The sequence below is a fragment of the Phocoena phocoena genome, chromosome 11, assembly GCF_963924675.1.
Source record: "Phocoena phocoena chromosome 11, mPhoPho1.1, whole genome shotgun sequence".
Classification (NCBI taxonomy): domain Eukaryota; kingdom Metazoa; phylum Chordata; class Mammalia; order Artiodactyla; family Phocoenidae; genus Phocoena; species Phocoena phocoena.
The window spans coordinates 17773487-17795819 of NC_089229.1; the positions used below are offsets into that span (position 1 = coordinate 17773487).

Sequence of the window (22333 nt, forward strand, 5' to 3'; positions counted from 1 at the left end):
CGCAACAAGAGAAGCCACCGCAATGAGACGCCCGCGCACCGCAAAGAAGAGTAGCCCCTGCTCGCTGCACTAGAGGGAGCCTGCGCACAGCGGCGGGGACCCAACACAGACAACGACTAAATAAATAAATATTTTTGTTTTTTTTTTTAAAAAGGAACTATTATAAATGTGTTCTGTAGACTCAAGAAACTAGAGAAAAATAGGAATCTGCTGAGGAGAGAAAAGGAAAATATATTTTAAATAAGTAAAACTCATAGAGGTGAAAGAAACTGCTTGAAGTGCAAACTACACAGAATGGGATTTATATCCCAAGACAGTGCAAAAGAAAAGATCAGTGGACTTGAAGACATTGCAATAGGCTCTCTAAAAAAATAAAGCACAGAAACAGGGAGAAAAAACATGAACAGAGCATTAGAGACCCACTGAGGGAACCAACATTCATTAATGTGAGGCTGAGGGGGAAAAAAAGAGGGGGAAAGCAGAAAAATTGAATGGCTAAAAAATTTCCAAATTTGATGAAAACTATGAACAGGTAAACCCCAAATCTCTACACACCACCAGCAGAATGCCAAAACATGCAATGATCAAAATGCTAAAAAAGTGATTAAAATCTTAAGAGGAACAAAGATAAAAATGATGGCATATTCTCTTTAGAATCTATACAACCAGAAGACAATGGGCGAATATTTAAATAAACACTGTAAATCTAGAATTCTATATTCAGCAAAAATATCTTCAAAAAAAAAAACTTAAAAAAAAAAAAAGCCAAGGAATTCCCCTTGAGCAGACATGCACTAAACAACTGTTAAAGGAAGTTCTTCGGGCAGAAAATGGTGTATCAGACGGAAATCTGGATCCACATAAAAGACATTTTTTCTCCTTGGTCTCAAAATTCAGTTTCCAATTGGCTTAAATAGACTACTGTGGCCTAGCCTGAGAAATGTAATCCTTGCTTTTAATACTTTATTTGGATAAAATACTTTGCAGTTTTCACAATAAACAACGTAATAAGCTTCTAGAACACAACCCATCCCCAAGTTGCAGATATGTGTACCGTGGTTTCTCTGTAGTTTCCACATAAAATAGTTTTACATTTACTGTAAAACTGAACTAATTTACAAAGAACCACTTTAAGTAATAATAAAGATGCTAGGGCTTCCCTGGTGGCGCAGTGGTTGAGAGTCCACCTGCCGATGCAGGGGACACGGGTTCGTGCCCCGGTCCGGGAAGATCCCACGTGCCGCGGAGCGGCTAGGCCTGTGAGCCATGGCCGCGGGGCCTGTGCTCCGCAACGGGAGAGGCAACAGCAGTGAGAGGCCCGCGTACCACAAGAAACAAAACAAAACAAAACAAAAAAAAGATGTTAACATTTGCTATTTGTGAAAATAAAAGTATTTCAAGTGTTTGAGAGCAATTCTAAAACGACCCAAGAGATAACTACTGGTCCTTGGAGATGACAGCTGGAGTGACCATCACACTGGGTTCTAAAGCTGGTACGTGTGCCTTATCATCTGGCTTTTTAAAGAGCTTAGTGGAATGTCCATCATCTACAAGCTGACTCAGCTTTATGATCTGTTCTGTTTTTGAAATGATAAAAACATTTTTTTTCATTCCTTCATTTATGTATGTTCCCAAAATAACAGAATATTTAGTGGCAAATATTTTTAGCAGCTTTGAAAATGACTTTAATCATCTTGTTAAAAAAGATTCATTTAAATTTTTCCAATATATTTTCCACTTCATTTTATTTAGGAGAAGCACCTCTGTACTTGGTGGTGGATTCTTTAAGTCTTGAGACATCTGCTCTATCCTCAGCACATTTTATAATCCATAATTCCCAAATCTTCCTTAATCTCTTAGGCGATACATTTTCATGGTTAAGACAGCAGTACCTACAATCAGATGTGGACTGGATTTATGCCTTGGCTACCTCCAAGCATTGTGACCTTGGACAATTACCTAATTTCCTGTAAGATGTCATCATTTTCCACAGCTGTCCTAAGGTGGAATGAGGTATGTGTATACAGCACTTATTAGCACAGTGCCAAGCACGTCAAACATAGCCGCTCTCTGTCCCCTTTCCTCCCAACACTCTCATGAAGCAATGAATATGCTATCAATTTTGAGGGAAGGCACAAACACCCATGATTCAATTTGGGTTCTCTTAAAATCCCATAACAGATTTAATTTAGTCAGGTGTTTATGTTAAGCTGAATTTTTCAACAGAGAGCTGCTCCTTTAAAAGGAAGGAAGGGGGCTTCCTGGTGGCGCAGTGGTGGAGAGTCCGCCTGCCGATGCAGGGGATGCGAGTCCGTGCCCTGGACCGGGAGGATCCCACATGCCGCGGAGCGGCTGGGACCATGAGCCATCGCCGCTGGGCCTGCGCGTCCGGAGCCTGTGCTCCGCGGCGGGAGAGGCCACGGCAGTGGGAGGCCCGCATAACGCCAACAAAAAAAAAAAAAAGGAAGGAAGGCAGGCAGATGTGGATCCTCTGACATTCTCAGATATGTGGGAATGTTCTATTAATACACACTGGGCAAAATTAAAAGGATTATGCAATTCTTTAAAAACAAAACTGTGTAATTTCCCCAAATACAATTAACCTAGATATCTATTAGCATTTCAGCTTTGTTTACTATATTTGAAGGACAGACTGGTGAGATTTCAAACTCAGGGACTTAGCACCACCTGTTTATTTTCCTGTTCGGTAAAGCACTTGTCATATTAGTTAGACTAAAAACGGGGGAAAAAGAACGAACAACAAAAAAAGTGTCCTTTAATTTCAATTTACATTAAATTCTGATGCTGATAAAAGCTTAAGGCACTTTAAGAATTTGCTCTACCTGGCAGATGCTAGAATACAGCACTATTCTCACACATAGAAGAATATGTCCAAAGTAAGTGGAGTCACTATTTTTTTTTTTAAGGAATTTTGTGCTACAATAATTTTAAATTTATTTAGTACCAAATTTTTGTATATTTGCCCTCTGGTTATTATTGGTATGAAAAATATCTCTTTCCATTTTAGGAAATCACAAGGACTCAAGGTCAAAAACAAATGCACCTCACATTTTCCCTTTCTTGGTTCACCATTACTCAAAAACTCCAAGTTAAAGAGGTAGATAAGTTTATTTCAAATAGTGATATGGGGGCTTCCCTGGTGGCGCAGGGGTTGAGGGTCCGCCTGCCGATGCGGGGGGCGCGGGTTCGTGCCCCGGTCCGGGAGGATCCCACGTGCCATGGAGCGGCTGGGCCCGTGAGCCGTGGCCGCTGGGCCTGCGCGTCCGGAGCCTGTGCTCCGCGGCAGGAGAGGCCGCAGCAGTGAGAGGCCCGCGTACCACACACACACAAAAAAACAGTGATATGAACCAACTACTATTCCCTGGATGATCAGACAACCCTGTATTAAAAACCCTTTTTAACCTCAATCCTGTTATCCTCAAAACATAAGATTTTATCATGCTACAATCCAAACCAACCCCAGGTACATTCAAAATGCTTGTCACAAATTCTACTAGCAGTATTCTTTGAAGTTTCAGTTGCTGTAACCAAACTAAATCAACCCATGATGACTTATGCACAAGGAAAATGGGTAGTGACTAAATTCTTTACAATCGATATTTCTAGAATCCTTTTAAAAAAATAGTTAGGGAAGGAATGTTGGTAATGGGTAGGGGATATAAGGGAAACCTCTATACCTTCCTCTAAATTTTGCTGTGAACCTAAAACTGTTCTTTAAAACGTCTTAAAAAACTAATTAGAGCATATTTATTCTTTTCTTGCCATCTAGTCCCATGAGACACAACCAAGAGTTTCCATTTCCTGCAGTGACTTTTAAAATCACTTACATAGTCAACATTCCAAGAGCAGAAGATCTGCTTTTAGAAAGGACAGGGGAATAAAGCCTGAATCTTGGTTTACATAGCTCTGCACATTGACATTACTACCTAGATCCCCGAATCCTTTTGCAGCCTAGACAGGGGCCATAAAAAGATTTAGAAAATTACAACTCAAACTGGTAATAATGAAATTGATGTAAAGTGCAACTATTAGGAGTATATGGAACATAATAGTGCTGAAACTTGATTAACCAGGCTCATTTTATTCTTAGTGTGATTCTAAGAGTGACCATTTCCATAATAAATCACAAAGGTACAGTGGTCTTAGCAATGTCTTGTCTGGAATAGAGTTAATACAGCACATCTAGGATGCCATCATCAAAACAATTAAATTATTCAAGACCTGGAAAACTTCACAACCACCCTACACAGAGCACCGGGAGGTACCATTACAACAGCATGTCCGTGGTGACAGCCCCAACACTCACCTTGACAGTGGAGCTCCCATACAGCCTCCGCACCAGTAACCTTCCTGCCTGGATTGCCACTGGGGTGAGCTCCAGCTTCCCCTCTAACACATCGCCAATGGCATAGATGTAAGGCACGCTGGTCTGCTCTTCATCCGTGACAGGTATTTTTCCAGTCCTGCAAATTCATTCAGTTAAAATCATCATCAATTACCACTATTCCGTAAGTAGATCAAAATCCCCTTTCTCCCAAAGAAGCCCCAAACTGTGGCTCTAACTGAGGGCAATGTTCTCATGTATTACCAAAACAACAACAAAACTCAGAGGAACCAAAAGCTTAGAGATTCTAGCTATTCTGAAAATCAAAGGAATAAGAAAACTGTAAGAAACCCTGGGACGGGAAAAGTAGAACACACTGGTTAAGAATGAATGAGGATTCTAAAGTGTGATAACCAGGTCTGTTAGTTATTACCTCTGTGATGTTGGGAGGGCTATTTAACATCTCTAAGCCTCATTTTCCCACCTATCAAATGGGAATAATGATAATGGGAATAATTGGTGAGAAGAAAAAGAATACCATCATCTACCTTAAGGGGTTGTGAGGACTGAATGAGAATGTATATAAAACATTAAGCACAGTAGTCCACGGAGTCCAGTAATTGCAGAATAAGTGTTAACATTATACAAAATCTAAACCTTGGCCCCAGTTGGAAACAGGCGAGTAGGTTATTAAAATGGTGGAACACTTGGTCTGCTAAATCTTATCAGACCTCCCCAACTCCTTTGTCTCTCCAACCCAAAGGGGAAAGAAAATAATAAAGCAAAAATGTTCACACTAAGATTAAGAAATCTCTTCTGTATAAATGTTATTCCTGGAAGGGGGTAGAGGGGGCACCCTGTATTTTCAATTTCCAAGGCAGCTAGCCTCTCAGAGCACTTGTTTTTACTTGGATATAAGAAGGGTGGTACTGGGAAATACCCCATGCTACTACTGTAAGCAGACAACAGAGTCTCAATTACCCAGTGCAGTGGTATAGTCCAAAGAAATTTTAACTTATAAAACGTCAAAGTTTTCAGACTCGTAGCTGTCACTAGAAATGTAGCGACCACTCTAGTGATCCTAAAACTTGGTAGCTTTGAACATGGTTCAGATCTGCATATTCAATGAAGCTTTCAAAGCATATACCTGCAATTCACTGGGGAGTTGGATCTTTTTCTGTACACATATACACTGAAGAAACAAAATGCAAGCCAGCGTACCTCTCATTTAGATTTTAAAAAGAAAAAAAAAAAAGACAAATAGGAAATATCACGATTGGCACTGAAAGAAGAGTCTTCTAAGCTTAAAAAGGGAACGCTCCAACTATGGTAAAAACTAACTTTAAAATCTAAAACTCCAGTATTAATTGATCTTATAAATAACTGAAATAGTACTTAATAAAACATAATAAAGATTTTTTCTTACTGTTCATTTAACTTTACCCCCACGTTTTCTAAGCCAATTTCCCTTGTGCAAGCATCTCTTCCTATTGCCAGCAATACCTGAAAAATTATTAATATATAGTGACTGTTAATAGAAAGGCTTTGCATGAGTTATTTAATCATATTTTTTTCTGTTCATTAAGGCGATGTGATTCATTTTCCAGACCTGGAAAGACATATTCTATTAAGATAGTAATGCAAGAGTTTAAACAAATCAGAATCATTTAAATTAAATCTTCTAAACATGACATAGTAAAAAGCCTTACCCATTTCTTGTTAAGAAAAAGGGAGTTAACAATTCCTTAATAAGTCTAGCCAAGTATAGTGACAAAGACAGCATAGCCTATGACTGAAATAAGTTATTTTTTTAAAGTGGTGGGCTGGGAAAATGAAAGAACATGGAGCAGAGAAATTCTAGCTCATTTTTAAATGTTGATACCTTTTAATAGCCATCTGATAAACAGTATTTAAGTTATAGTGGAGAATATTTGAATCCATCCCTGTACCAAAACAAATTATAATATCATAAGTAATAAAGGTGTCTTAGAATAGGAACAGAACCAAGGGTTTTGGAACTAGCAACCCAGCAAACATCCAGTGAGCACACTATCTGTTTTCTAATTAAGTAGGACCGAGGTCCATTCCTTACCGTATTATACTCTCCTTCGATGGTTATGTCACTATCAGTGGACTTAGCTACCACCCTGAGTCGGCCTGGTGTCCCGGCTTCAATTTGTTCAACCTACAAAAGTGATAAAGTTTTACTCCACGATAAAGACATGTATCAGTATCAAGATGGCTAATTATGTCCTCTCCTTCTATCTGGTTAACCCAAAGTTAAAACATGAAATTTGGCTTGGAAGGTCTTTTATGTCCCACCTCCCTCGCATTAACATCTTTAGGATGACATGTGGTTCTTTTATGTATTTCCTTCTTTCTCACTGCTTAATGTTTGCTAGAGGGGCTTTCCTTCAAATAGTTCTCAAACAGAATAAAATTCAGAGAGAAAGCAGGAAAGGAGAAAGCCAGAGAAACTACACTACAATCTCTAAAATTAAACCAATGACTTACTGCTTCTGCCAGGCTCCTATCTTATGACTTACCCAGAACCATTAATCCCATGCTGCCTCACATTCGTTCATTCCCTTTTGACTACATATGTTCAGCTTTGTCAACAAAGAATAGACATGGAAATAGATCAATCACGATACAGATAAGAGCTAGAAAGCCCTAAAAATCATAGTGGGTGAGGAGGTATGTGTGCTTGTCATAACTAGGGGTTGTCTTCAGGTGAGGACGTAGGAATGATGAGCAAGCCCTGGTACTTGTGCTCTGGCAAATGAGTCTGAACATATTAACCTACTACACATAGATGTCAACAGCCAAATCATGGGTTTCTGTATAGTACTTACTGAAGAGACCCATAAAATCAACTGCAATTTCTACCCTACCTTTAAAATACGATACACTCTGTATGGGAAAACTGTGAAGCGTCATTTTATTTTCAACATCAACAAATAGTAAAGATTCCCTTCTAAAATTCCCTTCCTTTCTTACGTAGTTAAGCCCCTTTGAACATACTGGAAATGTCTTTCCGTTTAAATTAAAATATTCTAATTTTTGGGGAAGAGTTGAATTGGTCCATGGCTTAGATTTGCTTAAACATATTAAAGGCCTCATCCCTCCCTCAAATTCCTTTCTGCCTCACTCACTTCTGTGTTCCAGTCAGGCCTTTCCTGTAACCAGCACATTTTCTGCCTTTAGAACAATTTCATTCCCCATGGCCTTTTTGCACATGCTATATTCTTGCCTAAAATGCATTCTCTCTCCCTCCTCTCCACAGAAGGCTTCGTCCACTGGGTCACTTTATAATACAGCCAGCGTTCACCACCTGCCTACGGGGATCAGGGACACCCTGGTAACCCCAGCAAGATATTATGTACACAGACACAAGCTTATTTCACTAGGGATAGTCCACCACATTCTCAAAGGGCCTACAATGCCCCAAATGTTAAGATATTATAAAGGAAGATGCCACTTTTCTATCAGTATAGCATATACATACAGCTGTTGTTTTCTAATCATCATCGTAATGCTAATGCAATCTTCATGAGAACTCTAAGATAGGTGCTATCAATTATCATCATTTTACAGAAGAAACTGAGGCCCAGAGAAGTTAAGTAATTCTCCCAGAGTCATAATAGTAAGAAACTGGGAGAACAGCGTTTGCACCCAAGTCATTCTGATGCCCACGCTCATCAAGAGATTATCGGCATCAAAAAAAAAAAAAAAAAAAAAAAAGAGAGAGATTATCGGCATCAAGAGATTCATGGTCCCACAGAAAACCTATGTTATTAACCCAATAAGCAATTTTCAAAATGACAGCTAAAATTCCTTAATTTTAACAAAACAGTCCCATCCTTAACTTGCCCTAAAGGAAACTGTTACTTTGAGGTATGCAAAGTGATCGATTTTGCCACTCTTATGTATCAAAACATTTGTGGTAATGTTAACAAGTCTCAAATATAACTTGGCATATTATTCAGCATTTTCAAAAGAAGATTAAATGAGCAAAACAGGCCAGCCCACATAACAAAATTAGATAATCACTTCCAGGGAGGCCAGAATAATACAATGAAGCTGTGGACTATACTGTATACAAAGTAGAAATGTCTTTTGAAAGGAAAAAAAAAAAAAAATCAGTCATCTTAAACTCTTATTTAAATAACTGGTATGTAGAACGAAACAAGTATAATAGACCAAAGATAATAAAATAATGGAATGCATAAAGGAAAGCATTAAGCAGAAGAGAACTAATAAAGGTGGTAAAGTTGAGAAGGGAAGGAAATTATTAATCTGCAAACAAGAACAAAGCTATTTAGGTGGTAGGAAGGTACCAGTTTATACACCTAAATCACACAAGTTGAGGAATTACAGCATTCCCGATGGTTTATAATGCTGAAAGGAGGCTTCTATCACTCACCCCAACTCTCTTCTCTTGCCTTTTAACATGAGTATAGAATCAACAAACATATAGGCAACCCCACTTACTTTTATTGGTACAAACTGTCTTATAAACTTGATACCATGTTCTTCCATATGTTCACCGATTTTGTTGGCCATGTCCTGGTCAAATCCTCTTAGGAGAATGGACCGTACCATAACAGTGACATCTAAACCAATGCCAGCAAGAAATCCAGCACATTCCAAAGCAACATAGGATGCTCCAACCACCAGGGTCTTACCCGGGCAATAGGGTAAAGAGAACAGATCATCACTGAAAAAAAAAAAATTTTTTTTTTTTTAAAAGGAAGAAAAGAAAGAAGAGAAAAATGTTCATATTGAATAATGACCATATCAAAGTAGACCTTTTTACTTTCCTAAGAACAAGACACTTTTAAAATTAAAAACATTCAATTAGCTACACACATAATATTTGAGAAGATTTTATAAGGTCTTAGACACTCTCCTTTCTTGCCACTTAGCTGCTCTGGAAGCAGCTCGGGCTACCATGGCTGAGCACAGTAAACCATACAACTCTGACATTAGCCCAACTCCCAGTCAAACACATTTATTCTGTACTATCCAGAATAAGTCTCCACTTACGTGTTTACAATCATACATTTGCAAACCCAAACTCCCACCCTCCTCCCACCACTCAGCTCTCTCTGAGGTACAAACCCGGTGTTACTTCCCCTCACCTACAACACCAATTATCAAGCAGGGGAGAGAGGGACTTCCCTGCTGGTCCAGCGGTTAAGACTCTGCACTCCCAATGCAGGGTGACCGGGTTCAATCCCTGGTCAGGGAACTAGATCCCGCATGCTGCATCTAAAAGATCCCACATGCAGCAACTAAGACCCAGCACAGCCAAATAAATAAATATTAAAAAAAAAAAAGAGTGGGGAGAGGGGTGGGGAAAACTTTCAACATATGGGTTTTATAATATGAAAATCAGCTATAAAAAGTAAAACCTGACAGAATCTTCTAGCAGAATGAGGAAGATACAAGACATAAGAGATCATAAAAGTATTGTTGGGAGATGAGTTTTTTAAAATATGAGAAGGGAGCCCATCCAAGACAGCAATGACAAGAGTTGTCATCTGAGCTGCCCCCAATGAGGCTCAAAGGATAAACTCCTATTACAAAAAAAAAGAAAAAAAAAAGCCTGAAAACAAGTAATTTATAACACCATCAGAAAACCAGAAAGTCCTGGGCAAAAAGCATCCAAGAAGACATACTTATCAACAATGTCTTAATGACTTCATAATTCAAAACTCCTGAACAATAATGTCACCATTATTATCACTTGATGGACAAAAATAAACCACACAGCAAAACCTTCCTGCTTGGCTCACTGATTTCAGAAGGTCCCTCTACACTGACAGTGCAACCATACAAATGGCAAAGGAGTAAGGAAAAACTAGGATCTGAGAAACCTAAATGGCCTGCTATCCTCTAATTTTTTTAGCATCTACATAAAGGTAATATGTGATTCTAGTTTTGAAAAAACAAAAACGTATCTATCAATTATTTTATAAAATGTGAATATCCATCTGGTTTTATATAGTATACACGTATAACATATACTCACACAAATATAAATTTCAAATATAAATATTGTAAGCATGTATCTATATGTTAGCAGCGATATTAACTCTTGGTGATAAGATGACCAATGTTTATAGTTCTGAATTTTAATGTTCTCTGGTTTAAAATAGTTTTTCCTTTCTCTTTTTCCTAATTCCCTGTCCCTCTGGACGAAAATGTGGTGGAAAAACTAAGTTTCAGGAAAAGGATTAAATGGGTTTGAAGAAAAAGCAAAAATCCCCTTTTCTCCCTGCAATTTGTCCTTACCTGCTGATGCAGTATTCTTTGTCACCAGGGATACCCAAATAACGTGGCCTTTCACCAGTGGCAATGAGAAATCTCTCTGCAGAATAAATCTTCTCTTTGCCTTTGTTGTTTGTTGCCTACGAAGGAACCAATATATCAATTCTTAATAATTATCCTTTAGAATTGTAAACGTTATAATTAAAAAGGCTGTTTTACCACATTGCCCAATTTGATCCTCATAAAAATTTGCTAATGCAGTAAGAAAGAGATACTAAGACTCTGAGTAGTTAAGGGATCGCTCAAAGTCCCAATGCTAGGAAGCGACAGAGCCAAGACTCAAATCCAGCTAACGTGGCCCCAAATCCAGATTACCCTTTACTACACCACAAGAGGAAGTCCCTAAGAAGTAATTGCAAAATCACCAAACTGGACGGTCTGGGTCACAGTGGCCATCATTTTTATTAGGATAATCACCTTCTCTTTTCCTCCCCCAACAAAAGCTTAAAAACACACCAAAAACAGCTATTTACACTGTCACATGGTTACCTTAATCCTATGAGGCCCAACAAACTGCCCGTATGCGTTCTCATAGGTGACCTTTTTCTCCCGCAGAGCCACACGGTAGCCCCAGTTCAGAGAGCCAATGTGATTCTGGACAGCTTCTGTCATTCTCTCCCAGTCATGTTTCACTGCACAAGAGAGTAAGACAAAATGTTTAGCCTTTCCGCTGCCACCTGGTAAATACCATTTCCCGGTAACTATTTAGTCTAAAAGGGCAAGTCCTTCATTTCAAGCACATAAACAATCTTTTCAACTATTTTTCCCTTTTAGAAAACTACCAGACAATTAAATAGTGCAGAATCTCTGGCAGTTCTTAAGACTAAAATAACCATACCCAAAGCTTTTTCTTCTTTATCTAGAAACGAATGGGAATTGTACCTTGGATTGTGAACACTGTCTGCTGGGGTAACAAGGTACTTAGGTTCTTGAGAACCTAAGATTCCTAAGATTCTGAATGTGTAACAATCTCTAAGAGATTCTGATGTAGCCAGATTTGGAGTTACCAAACTGGTTAACAGTGTCTAGACCAGGGGGCTGGCAAATTAAGGCCCCACCAGTCAAATTCAGCCAATCACCTTTTCTGTAAATAAAGCTTTACTGAAATCCAGCCACAATCATTTATTTCCATATTGTCTAGGGCTGCCTTCATGCAACAACTGCAGAGGTGAGCAGTTGTGACATAAGCCAGATGGCCCACAAAGCCTAAAATATTTACTATCTGGCCCTTTACAGAAAAAGTTTGCTGATCCCTAGCCTAGACAGAGAAGTTTAAGAGCCTGCCTCATTGCCTCCCAAGCTTCCCATCTCACCAAAGAAAGGAAGAGTCTTAAAATTCTACCATGAAATGAATCCTTTGAGCCAAGGCACTAACATAATATTGAATTTCAATGGATAAAAATCAATCCTGTCATTCATTCATTACTAACTTCAACAATGACGATGAAAAAAAAAAGATACAGGTAAAATATACTCTGGTGGAAGAAGGCAGGTTCTGGGGAAGCTGTGGTTTGGAAGGAAGGAGAAGAGAATCAACATGCATTGAAAGCCTCTGTCACAGAAATGAGCGTCTGAGTCTTAGAGTCAGGGCTAAGTAAGTGGCCAGGCAGGAAGTGATGCAATCAATTCTATGAGTACCAGTGGCCAGCCTCTGGAAGTAGGAATGACAGCACAAAAATTGGCTTGTGGCCTCCCAGAACACAGATTATAAAGATTCAATTAATAGAACCATAGAATGTCAGAACTGGAGCAAACCTTCAGAGATCAGTTCAGTTGGGGAGAAAAAAAAAGGGACCTTGGAGGCCATGTGGTCATGAGGCCAGGAGGATTACGTGCTGGGGCGTGAGGGATTCTGCAGGGAGCCTCAACCAGCCTGTCCATCCGGTGTCCGTCCACCACCACTACAAAAAGAGGAGGCAGGGGCTTCCCTGGTGGCGCAGTGGTTGAGGGTCCGCCTGCCGATGCAGAGGACATGGGTTCGTGCCCTGGTCTGGGAAGATCCCACGTGCCGCGGAGCGGCTGGGCCCGTGAGCCATGGCCACTGAGCCTGTGCGTCTGGAGCCCGTGCTCCGCAATGGGAGAGGCCACAACAGTGAGAGGCCCGCGTACCACAAAAAAAAAAAAAAAAAAAAAAAAAAAAAAAAAAAAAAAGAGGAGGCAGGACTCACTGTTTCCCCACCAGGAATGGAACAGAATAGTGTAACTCGCTCCCACTTGCCAATCAAGTAGCTGCAACAATTACCAACATTTTACCAATCTCATTACATATATGTCTTTTTACTAAAATATTTTAAGCAAATCCCAGACATCATTTTTGGTGGTGGCTTTGGCTGTCACTGTGAATTAGGGATGCCCAAGGGCCAGTGATGCTATCCTCCGCTACAGTTCCTTACAATTAGGAACTGTCCAGTGCAATGTGCCAATAAAGCCCCAGGGAGAAACAACAGATCAAAGGCAGGATTAATTTCTGAAACTTTACAGTGGTAGAAGTACTAAGTGGATTCTACGCTGCTAATCCTACAGGAGATACCATATTCTAAAAGAAGACATAGCTGGGACTAAATAATAGTACCAATAAATTATTTCAATGACAGAAATTCAGATTCAATGATCAGACCTAATTCAACCTTAATTCTGTTGTTAAAGCCTTCCTTTATAACTGTCAGGCCCCATCTGATTTCCAAACTCCTTAAACCCCCTTTCTCTACCAAAGTTCCTTCATCCTCTGGTACAGCAGGCAGGCACCAATCTCTAGTGTGGTTATGCTCAGGCAGAAGAAATTTAAAAACTGCAGCCTACTAGTGGTTAAGAATCCACCTGCCAGGGACTTCCCTGGTGGCACAGTGGTTGGGAGTCTGCCTGCCAGTGCAGGGGACACGGGTTCAAGCCCCTGGTCCAGGAAGATCTCACATGCCACGGAGAAACAAAGCCTGTGCGCCCCAACTACTGAGCCTGTGGCTCTAGAGCCCGAGAGCCACAGCTACTGAAGCCCGTGCACCTAGAGCCCGTGCTCCACAAGAAAGAGAAGCCACCGCAATGAGAAGCCTGCACACCACAACGAAGTGCAGCCCCCGCTCGCCGCGACTAGAGAAAGCCCGCAAGCAGCAACAAAGACCCAACGTGGCCAAAAATAAACTAATTTTTTTAAAAAAAGCTGCAGCCCACCAGTTTAGGATTCAGCACCAAGGTCCTCCACCTGCTCCTATGGTCCTGGGTCTTGCATTCCATTCTGAGAACTGAGTTTCTGTCTTATAAAATCCAAATTCCTACTTTACATCCTGCTGGTAGTAAATGGATCCTTGTTGGACTGATTACATGCCCAGAACCCCAGTTCTCTAGGGCTGCCCTGCCTTCCAGTAATGCCCCAAGTCCACCGCCTTCCTGCATTCCCAAATACCACCTGGATGCTCCCCAACCGCACTCAGCCCATCCGCTGGCATGGCCCAGCATTCCCCCTAGGCCTCCTGACTCTGCTGCTTGGTCTACCAGCTGTAATCCAATGCTGAGCCTCTGCGATGCGGATTCTAGCTGGCGAGGCAGGACCTGTATTTCACCTGGGTGTGCCCTTACGCCCACCTCAGCAACTGGGTCTTAAAGCCAACTCTCGGATGCCCCTGATCCGCCCCCCTCCTACTGTACACCCCTGGGTTCGACAATACTAATCAAACTACTAGCATCCTTACATCTTCGCCTCACCTGCTCACTTGCACCTCAAAGTCCCTGAAGGGGCACAAATTCCTTCCACTATATACACAGGGAAATAAAGGATGGGTGACCTGCCCAGGGCCACACATAAACTCATGGCAGCACAGACACACTGTATGTGAACCCTCAGGTGTGTGGTAGGAGAATACGTACATGCATCTGCAAGCCCCCAACTGCAAACCAATGACCTTGCTTTCTCTGTAATGACAATGGGATCCTAAAACTTCACAAACGCTTAATTTTTTAAAGGCACACTTAATTCCTGAGCACAAGAGAACTCAAACAGATAAATCTGAAAAAATATGAAGCCAATAAATCTTTCAGAAAGTTCCGATTCATCCAGTTTACGTGACTGAGCTCACATAATTCTCTTCTCGGCACAGGCTCAGCTTGAAGCTTTTAGGAAAAGAGCAGATCACAGGCTGAGTCCTGGATATGTCACCCCCCCACCCCAACCCCATCACCAGGCAGATTCAGCTGTGCTGCCTGGTCCAGGTCCAAAGGGCCCTTCCTCCTTCACCACGCTCAGAACTATTTGCAGTGTCAGAGAGGACAGTCTTCCAAGAAAACGGGAGTGCTGTTCTTTGGTCCAGGACATGAGATTAGATGTGTTTCTTTCTGAAAAATGCAAAATAAGCCTTCATGCTTCATCTCTTGGGAACACGGACCAGCAGCCTCTAGGGGTTTCTCATTTGAAAAATACACCTCCAAGTTTCCTTCTTCCTCGAAGATCTAATGACGAAGTGATGTTTGTCTAAATCCACTGTATTCTTCACCACAAGCATTTTAGCACAAAAGGAGGGAGGCAATGACTGCTCCCCCAGTTGGTGGGCTCCCTCTCCCTTGGTGTTGGCCCCGGCAGGCACAGCAGGCCACTCCCGTGACGCCCAGCTCTGGTTCCCACAGCCAGGCCACAGCCTGCTCCTGAGGCTTAATGAGAAAAGCTGAAGATGACAGTAAGCGAACCACCAGGCTTCCATTTAGGAAGAGAGGGGATTTAAACAGTAGGCACAGCTCTTCAAACAGCTCGCGTCAAAGACTCTGGGATTGCTGCTGCTGACAAAGGCGTACAAGGGGTGGGGGGTATACAAATACAAAGTTATATATTTCTACCTTAAAATCTGGAAAGGGGGAAGAAACAAACACCAAAGAGCTAAAACTGTTAAATTAGTTGAATAAATAATTTCTGTAGGGATAGAAAAATAACATAACTTTGATTTGGTTCAAGTTTTAAAACCCCACGGAATTCAGGAGCTTCTGCTGGTTTTAATGTGCAGATCTGGACTGTGCTGGTAGTGGCTTCTTTACTGCCTCGCCTTTGTACACTTATTAGTTCCTCATCATATAATTCAGAAATAAGTTCAACATAAGTAAAGGAGTTATTATTGTTACGTGACAGCTACCTATATATTCTTTTGCTGGAAAGAAGGTCTGTCAATTCATCAAGTTATATTTTACCACCCACCTGATTACTGAATTTATTAGAATTATACTTTGTTGACCCTGTTAATAAAATTAATTCGGCACACGCCTATACTTATCTCTTAAAGATTCTAAAGACCCATTATATGTACGTTCCTACATTTCTAACCAAACTAAGTATTCTGTTCCACCTCCTTCATTTTTCATGAGTTGACAGTTTTAAAGCTAACATCCACTACTTCTACATACCAATTTGAGTACTAGACCTTATATGAATGAATAACATTTTCATGACTCTGAGTTATAGCTCTCCAGAACTGTTACTGATTGAGATTTAAGGGCCAGTGGCATTCACTATGAAGAAGACACTATATGGAAATTATTACAGCACAAATCAAAATTTGCTTGGAACAACCTTATTTTTCCCAATAAATACTAGACTTTTTCAGATTAGTATTCTTGTTACATGTCCTTCTCTTTAAGAGGGAAATAAACTGTTCAAATATACAACTTCCTGTAAGATCCACAAATGTTTCCTACAACCCATTAAACAAAGAGCCAAGAAAAGTGCTTGGCGGAGTCTGCTCCAATTTACTGACGCTCTGAATAGGGAAGAGTTACAAGAAGCAAGTCCAGGAGGAAGGGACAGAAACTAACATTCACTGAGTGGCAGGTATTTTAATCACACTGTTGAATTTAATCCTCATCACACAGGTAGTACATAGCAGAGTCAGCACTAGTGCCCAAGTCTGTCTACGCTAACAATCTACACTTTAATGGGGCAAAGGAAGGATCTTAACCCTAGGTGCTCTGGAGAAAGAAGTCTCACTGAGAATACTGGTAAAAAGAGCATGTGTGGAATGATGGGGCTGAGAGGAATCACAGATCTTATGAGAGTGGTTAGAAAATAAAATGAGTGGTTCTTAGGTTTTCCTCCCAAAGACCCAGAGGAGTATGGCCTACAGACCACATATAGAACTTGCCCCTTTTGGGGGGACCATGGTGAGGAGAGGTATGTCAAAAGCTCTGAAAGTACCTGCCCCTACAACAGCTCCTAAAACTCTGGTCCTACAAAGGAACTGCCACTGAAGCCACGAGGGCTTAAAGAACACCACTTGTGTACACTCCATCTGCTGTGAAGTCAGTAAGGCTTCAGTCTAAACCTTAGTGCTGCCAATTTCTCAGCTATGACATGGGCGCACTATCCCACCCCCTAGAGCTTCAGTCTCCTCGTCTGCCAAGTGGAACAACGGGATCTCCCTCCAGGGACAGCAGGCTTACATATGTACTGGAATAAGATGGAATGGAAAGAGAAGCCCAGAGACGCCGTCGTTGACGTCGCCAGTGCCTGCACCTCTGCTGCTGCCCGCGACCCCCTAGTCCCTCTCTCCGCCCGAGGCCCCGAGTCGGCCCTACCACCGACCCCCACCGGGTGCTGCGAGGCCCCTGGCGTTGGCAAGGCTGGGCCCGGCCCCGATGCCGCTCCGCCTCGCGCAGATCCCGACTGTCTCGAATCACGTCTCAGTGCTGTCTTCTTTCCCAGGACTGGTTTCGTGGGGGCCGTAGGCGTGCAGACTCGCCCCCTGCCGGAGCGCCCCGGCCCGGCCCCGGAGCGGCCCCTTGTAGACGTTCGAGGAGCCAGCTGAGTGCCGTCCCAGCGCCCGACCGCCCACTGTCCGGCCCGCTTCTTCCTGATGCAGACTGCAGTCCACCAGAGGCTGGACGGACCCCCGAGATTCCAGGGTATGGATTGTGAACAAGTTGGTTTTGTTTCACATGTTCATTTACAGTGCTTTTATGTTCTACCTTTCCAAAATGAAAGTATATAGCTTTTGGATTAATGGAGTGCTGATAAAAATTATGATATTAATTTCATCTTGTGCATACTTTGCTGTGTTAGGTGATTCATGGCAGGGGACGTGGAAGGATTCTGTTCCTCCATCCATGACACCAGTGTCTCTGCTGGGTTCAGAGCACTGTATGAGGAGGGACTGCTTCTTGATGTCACTCTGGTTATTGAAGATCATCAGTTCCAGGCCCATAGAGCACTCTTGGCCACCCAGAGTGATTACTTCAGAATTATGTTTACCGCAGATATGAGGGAGCGAGATCAGGACAAAATTCATTTAAAAGGCCTAACTGCTACCGGTTTCAGCCACGTCCTTCAGTTTATGTACTATGGAACTACAGAACTGAGTATGAGTACTGTTCATGAGATTCTTCAGGCTGCCATGTATGTTCAACTTACAGAAGTGGTGAAGTTGTGCTGCTCTTTTCTATTAGCAAAAATCTGCTTAGAAAACTGTGCAGAAATTATGAGACTCTTAGATGATTTCAGTGTAAACATCGAGGGAGTCAGGGAGAAGTTGGACGCCTTTCTGCTAGACAACTTCGTACCACTCATGTCCAGGCCTGACTTCCTGTCTTATCTGAGCTTTCAGAAGCTCATGTCTTACTTGGATAATGATCATCTGAGCAGGTTCCCAGAGATAGAGCTGTACGAGGCTGTGCAGTCTTGGCTGCGGCATGATGCAAGACGCTGGAGACATATCGATACCATAATTCAGAACATCAGGTTAAGACATCAGAATTTTATAGATTCTCCCGACAGCTGCGCCATGAAGTTGACCAAGCCTTGAATTACTTTCAGAACGTTCACCAGCAGCCTCTGTTGGACATGAAATCAAGCCGCATCCGCTCTGCCAAACCCCAAACTACAGTATTCCAAGGCATGATTGGACATAGAATGATTAACAGTAAAATACTTCTCTTAAAGAAACCAAGAGTCTGGTGGGAACTGGAGGGCCCACAGTACCTCTGCATCCGGACTGCCTTGCTATCGTGAATAACTTCGTGTTCTTGTTGGGTGGGGAAGAACTGGGCCCAGATGGCGAATTCCATGCTTCTTCCAAAGTGTTCAGGTATGACCCAAGACAAAACTCTTGGCTCCGGATGGCAGACATGTCTGTACCACGTTCAGAATTTGCAGTTGGTGTTATTGGAAAGTTTATTTACGCTGTAGCAGGCAGAACCAGAGATGAGACTTTCTATTCAACAGAGAGATATGATATCACCAATGATAAATGGGAATTTGTGGGTCCTTATCCAGTTAACAAGTATGGACATGAGGGGACAGTGCTCAATAACAAGCTGTTTATCACTGGTGGAATCACCTCATCTTCCACCTCCAAACAAGTGTGCGTGTTTCACCCCAGTAAAGAAGGGACCATAGAACAGCAGACCAGGAGAACTCAAGTAGTTACCAACTGCTGGGAGAATAAGAGCAAAATGAATTACGCTAGATGTTTTCACAAGATGATTTCTTACAACGGCAAGCTTTATGTCTTCGGTGGTGTCTGTGTGATCTTGAGGGCCTCTTTTGAGTCTCAGGGATGCCCTTCCACAGAAGTGTACAACCCAGAGACTGATCAGTGGACCATCTTGGCGTCCAGCCAATTGGTAGAAGTGGCCATGGTGTGACTGTGCTGGACAAACAGATAATGGCTCTTGGAGGCCTTTGCTACAATGGTCATTACAGCGATTCTAGTCTCACTTTTGATCCGGATGAAAACAAATGGAAGGAAGATGAGTACCCGCGGATGCCCTGCAAGCTGGATGGTTTACAAGTATGCAACCTGCATTTTCCAGAATATATACTGGACGAGGTCAGACGTTGCAACTAATGGCATCTTTCGCCCTTCAATAAAGCCAGACAAAAAATTTGTTTGAGACAAAGTAGTTAATTAAAAAACATAAAGAAGAACCTCACTAGTTTTACTATCAAAGCCATTGGTCTAATACATGAAAATGTTTTCATTCTGTTCTCACATCCTTTTTTTTCTTTTTAGTGGCCTCAAACTCATGCAATAAGTCAATTCTAAGCACTAGCTCTTGAAACTACTTCCAGAAGCAGTTTAATAGAACGATTCACTTATCTGGGAAGTTGATGTTATGCTTTAAACATTTCTTTCAAATGTCAGTGTAGGAGTCATGCATCTTCTAAGAGAAGACCTGATAAGTGCCACTGGATGTAATTTCAGTTCCTATCTCTATCTGAAATCTTTTTGAACATTTATTTCGGTGTATTGCAGTCTGTTAGACTTTTTGATTGTATTTTTAAAGTTTAAAACTCTTGACCTTTTTGCATGGCTTTTTGCTGAAAATGCAAAAATATAAATTTTCTACAAATTTAACTTTTTTATATTCAGAACACTATTTCTAAGCTGCCTTCTCTTATCTGCATTGTGTCAGTGAAAGCACAGCCATACTTGCTTACATCTTATGAATATATAAGGCACACCCCCTTTTATGCGTGGTTAGGATTCTATATTTTTAAGCTAGTGCACTTGCACACACGGTTTGCCATACTTCTTGTATTCTAGATGTAACGTCTTTTCATGTATTAACATTTTTAGGAAGTTAAAATAACTGGAGTCCTCATTTGGTATCAGAGTAGCCTATCTTCAGTCCATACTGATTCAGTAATACTCAAACTCCTTATATTCCTGAAACATGTATGGTTTTATGAAAACTAACATTTTATGTTTTATTTTCAAAAGTAAACGTTAGTGTTGCTTATCGATGTATGTCTTCTTTTTGAAAATGTTTTTCTTTGCAGTCTGTTTAATGTTACCCTGTTTTTAGTGAGAATCGGAGTGGTATATGACAAGCCCTGGCCCTGCAGCATGCAAGCACTTGTAAAGAGAATTTAGGTAATACCAGAGTCCTAAATAAAGGCCCCTTAAAAGTAAGTGCAACTCCCATTCTTTACATTCAATAAGGCTGCTGCATCTGTTATTGAATGGAAAGTAGCAACTTGTGGAAAATTTGAGCTCAGTTTTGACTTAGAGGTAAGGAATAGAATTATAATCTTAACTGGTCATATCTACTTGTTTATTTAGTACAAAATATTTAGTGGCACTGGGGATGTAAGCCCTCAGCTTTTGTTTTATTTACTGAAAGCTACTAGCATGAAAGATAGTAACCTCAAAGTTCAGAATGGATCAAGAATAACTGTTTAAAAGCATTTATAATAAGTGTTTTAGAATTAGCCGCACCTTTCAACTCTTTAAACTCGAAGAAAAAGCATATAGTTGTCAAAATTAAGCAAGAATAACCAGGGAGTGGATCATTCAAACTGATGCCATTTTCTTCTGCGGAGACTCTATGTATGATACAGACTAGATCTACACTGGCAAAACTTGCCAGATCTTAGGATATTGGTGCAATATTGCAATGCTTTCTATATGGCTGTTGTGTAAATTTTCTAGTTTTACTTTTTTTTTTTTGCTGCTGCCGCCACTGAATATAAAATGGAAGAGTGAAATCATGGAAATGTGAAGACTTGTTTCATTTTTGCAATTAAAATAGACAACTATGAAAAAAACCTGATTTTAAAACTCTACAACTGGAGGCTAGAAACAGTCAGGTACATAAGTAGTTTTTTAAAAAACGAAACATTGGGATTGGCTTTAGAAATCAACTTAATATTCTCTTGTATATGAGACTTAAATTTTTATTAAGTGGTCCTATCATTTACTTTCAGTTTCTAAAAACGAAATTCAGTATCCTGTTTCCCATGGTAATATGGGTAAAAGTCTTTTTCTACATCTTGAAAATCATTTTTAGTCATTTTACTTTTGAAAACTAGGAGTTAGATTAGCCGTTTAATTCTTTTTTTCTAATATATTAGTTGGCTTAGTGTTTTATATGTGTGCCGTCTTGCTTTAAAGAAAATAACAGTAACGTCTTCATTATTTTCCTCATTGTTGTCTTTTGCTGGAAAAGACCGAGACAGGGAACCCCATCAGGCTTTTACACTCCAGTGGTGGTTCTCTTTAATTGCTTAGATATGATTTCGTAGTCCTAGTTAAAGTAAGATCTGGGCAAACAACTGAATATTCTTGGTCTTCATTGTAAAAACACAAGGCCAAGATCAAAGTTCATGTTTTGGAAAATTTGTGAAATCTTTTAACTTGAACTAACTCTGGGTTTAGCTTCACACATACATCATGTCTGACCTGATGTCAGCTGTAATCAGTTTTGAGCTTTAAGAATAGTTGTTATTGCTTGGGTTCTGAATGTATGAGAAAACTCTTCTGTTTATATGTAGTGCTAATTTAGCTTATTTTAAATCCATGATTAACTTACATTCCCTTTTTAAATTATGGTTTAATTGCTGAAAGAGATTTATTTTTGTTATACTAAACTATGGAAAATTTTTTCATAGAATTTTTGTCAAGTTTATTTTTTGTGTGCTTCATTTGGAACCATTTTTGTTTATATACATTATATGTGCTCAAAATAGTTTTTTTTTAATTTAGTAAGATTTAAAACTATACAGTGTAATTGCTGTGATCTTTGTGTTAATTTTCACTTTACATTTTAAATGCCAGACTTTACAAAAATAGCTGATTTTTTTAATTGCATCTTAATTAGAAACGTTTGTTCTCTTCCATGTCTTTGACCTTCTAAGTTTTTATTTTAATCTGCTTAAAGAAAATCCTTGCACTACAACCTTTTCAT

The 22333-nt window shown here is 40.6% G+C and overlaps 2 protein-coding genes across 2 annotated transcripts in view; one reads left to right on the forward strand and one right to left on the reverse strand.

Annotated features, from left to right (window-relative positions):
- The window catches only part of TXNRD1 (thioredoxin reductase 1), a 98740-nt gene that overhangs the window by 18505 nt on the left and 57902 nt on the right, over positions 1-22333 (reverse strand). Inside the window, exons 7-12 of the mRNA XM_065887132.1 lie at positions 11171-11313; positions 10646-10761; positions 8840-9065; positions 6438-6530; positions 5772-5848; positions 4328-4484 (exon numbers count right to left, since the gene is read on the reverse strand). Of these exons, the coding sequence (XP_065743204.1) occupies positions 4328-4484; positions 5772-5848; positions 6438-6530; positions 8840-9065; positions 10646-10761; positions 11171-11313 (812 nt within the window). The remainder of the gene's footprint in view (positions 1-4327; positions 4485-5771; positions 5849-6437; positions 6531-8839; positions 9066-10645; positions 10762-11170; positions 11314-22333) is intronic.
- LOC136131291 (kelch-like protein 15) lies at positions 17716-19491 on the forward strand. The gene is given in 4 exon segments (XM_065888109.1): positions 17716-18382; positions 18385-18618; positions 18621-19256; positions 19259-19491. Coding segments are annotated over 4 exon segments (1770 nt in total).